Source organism: Populus trichocarpa, chromosome 12 (genome assembly GCF_000002775.5).
Source record: "Populus trichocarpa isolate Nisqually-1 chromosome 12, P.trichocarpa_v4.1, whole genome shotgun sequence".
Taxonomy (NCBI): domain Eukaryota; kingdom Viridiplantae; phylum Streptophyta; class Magnoliopsida; order Malpighiales; family Salicaceae; genus Populus; species Populus trichocarpa.
In genome coordinates, this window is record NC_037296.2 from 11,141,911 (window position 1) to 11,144,367 (window position 2,457).

Consider the following 2,457-nt stretch of genomic DNA (forward strand, 5'->3'; position numbering starts at 1 on the left):
TATTTATAATATTTTCTATATAAATACATTCTATAACATTGAGAAAAGAAGGAAAAAAGGCCTTGTTTTGTGTGTTAGATGTGATTTAAGGATAAAAAAAAGAGAGAGACAAGGATACGGTGGTTATTTTATTATAAATTGGATGTAGTATTCATGTAGGAAGATGGGGATGACGTTCCCCGGTTCTATCGAAAATGGAAAGGTCATCATCCACCAATGGTTCTGAGGAGGTGGGCATGGACTAGTCTTAGGCTTCGGTTTGCTTTGCACTGTCGTAAGTTTGTGGTGATGGGTCTCTGGAAATTAACGGCTGATTAGGTCATAATCCACCAATGGTTCTTCTAGAGGTGTACTGTTTGTTTGGTGGTTCTGAATTTGTGGTCTAGCAGAAGAGATAAGAACAAATCCCTATACTGCTCTCCGAATCTTAATAACAAATTCAAAACAATACCTGAGTTTCTAAACATGCACAAAGGTAGTTTAATATTGTGGCTGAGCCTACAGTGCAGCTAGGGCTTGTTTTAATGTAGCATGATATATATGGCATCTAATCTCCAAATATCTATCATGAATTCAAAAGTTGTGGGTTATAATCTTCTTTCAGGAAGGGCCAGAGACTTGGAATAATACTGTATAGGTGATATGAATCCATTCAGGCTCTCCACTTTCTAGGCATTTATTCTCTTTTAAAGAATGTGGATAACATGATACCTGACAAGAGATAAGGAATTAGATGCAACTACCATCTTCAGAGGATAAATTCGCAAGACATGGGTCTATAAATTTGCAGCTTCTCTCAACTAATTGTTGCAAACTGAGCAAAAAAATGTCTAAAGGCTCTGCCTACCAAACTAGGCAGCGGCAAGGCTCGAACACCACGTCCGGTGATTACCATGACTATATTTCGAGGTTATCAAAGATGCCTAGCATTATCCATGGTGCCCCCCAGTACCCAAGTGTTCACAAGGCCTTCAACAACAAGGTAACTCAAGAAGAAGAAGTTAATGAGGCTCGCCAAGACAATGTCAACAAGAAGAATCCCGCCAGGTCTACCAAGAAGGTTCGGGTGAAGGAGCAAGTGCAAGTTATCGATCAAAATGGGAATCGGAAATCAGAAGATATCGAAGAAGATGTTGATGATGAAGCTGATGGTTTCATCAAGCAGAAGCAAAAGGGCTTTGAACTGTGCAAATGGAAGACCTTCAAATTTACATAGGCCAGGGAGCATGTGGGTTGTGCTTAGATTACTGGGAAACTATATCCCAGCTGCAGTGTGAACCAACACAGATATTTAAATAAAATGCCCGTCTTAATTTCTTGTGTTGGCAGAACTTCTTTCAGGGTTGTTTGGATATAGCATGTCAAGAAAATTTTAGTATTTTATCTTTTAATAAGACAATATAGTGTGATATACTATAGCTTTTCATTGATGGTATTCTGCCACGAAAGATTTTGCCTTGCTGCTTATTTGTGAATCCAGGGTTTCATACAGTGCAATCTTATTACAGCGATTAAGCATTCAACAAAATAAATTGTCGATTTGATGAGTGTTACAGAAGCTAAACTTCGGAGCGAATTGCAAATGATGCTTTGCCAGATTATAATTTTACTATATCAAATTCTGAATCCATCAATAGGCAGCCAAAGCAAAATCATCATGTCCTGTAATGTCGGTGTCATCTCTTCATGTCTAAAATAGAATGTTTATGTCTCAAGTTTTCATCGCTCAACCAGTGCACGGATCAAGCTTGATGTGGTTTAGACAACACTACACCATTAACCAGTTTTACCGACGGACTAATTCCGTCGGTGACAGCAATGAAATCCGTCGGTGAAATAATTACCGACGGCCTCACTGACGGAACACGTCCGTCGGTATAACAGTCGTCGGTAACTCCCATTTCCATCGCTAAGTCTGTCGCAAATAAAAAAAACACCCACCGACGGAACACCGACGGTCTTACAGACGGATACGCGCGCGCCAAAAAAAAAGTTTCCAGCGGGAACATTACCGACGGAATAAATCCGTCTGCAATTTCAACGGTAAGTACCGACGGACTTACCGATGTATATTCCGTCGGTAATTATGGCATGGCTGGTAATTGTTTGGCAACTCTCTTTGAAATACCGACGGACAGTATCCATCGGTAAATCCGTCTGTATTTAATCACCGACGGATAATTCTGTCAGTAATTATGGCATGGCTGGTAATTGTTTGGCAACTCTCTGTGAAATACATATCCGTCGGTATGTATTTAAAATATATATATATATATATATATAATAATTTATTAATAGTAAAAAACCTTAATAAACAAATAAAAATGGATTAAACATTAAAAATATAAAAGTAATGTTAAATAATATTCATTACAAATTTAATGTGTTTAAAAAACAAAATTAAACTAGAATAGCGGCGGAGCTGGAGGAGGAGGAGGAGGAGGAGGCTGGTTGTTC

General features: G+C 38.5%; 1 protein-coding gene across 1 annotated transcript; it reads left to right on the top strand.

Moving 5' to 3' along the window:
• Positions 1-731: 731 nt before the first annotated feature.
• On the top strand, positions 732-1,426 carry LOC7484414 (uncharacterized). Its single transcript, XM_002318036.4, has one exon. It carries the CDS (start codon positions 734-736, stop codon positions 1,214-1,216), a length of 483 nt encoding a protein of 160 aa, XP_002318072.3. The 5' UTR covers positions 732-733; the 3' UTR covers positions 1,217-1,426.
• Positions 1,427-2,457: the final 1,031 nt, after the last annotated feature.

Coding starts and splice junctions, on each gene's coding strand:
- LOC7484414 (XM_002318036.4), top strand. CDS start 734: ATGCAACTACCATCTTCAGAGGATAAATTCGCAAGACATGGGTCTATA.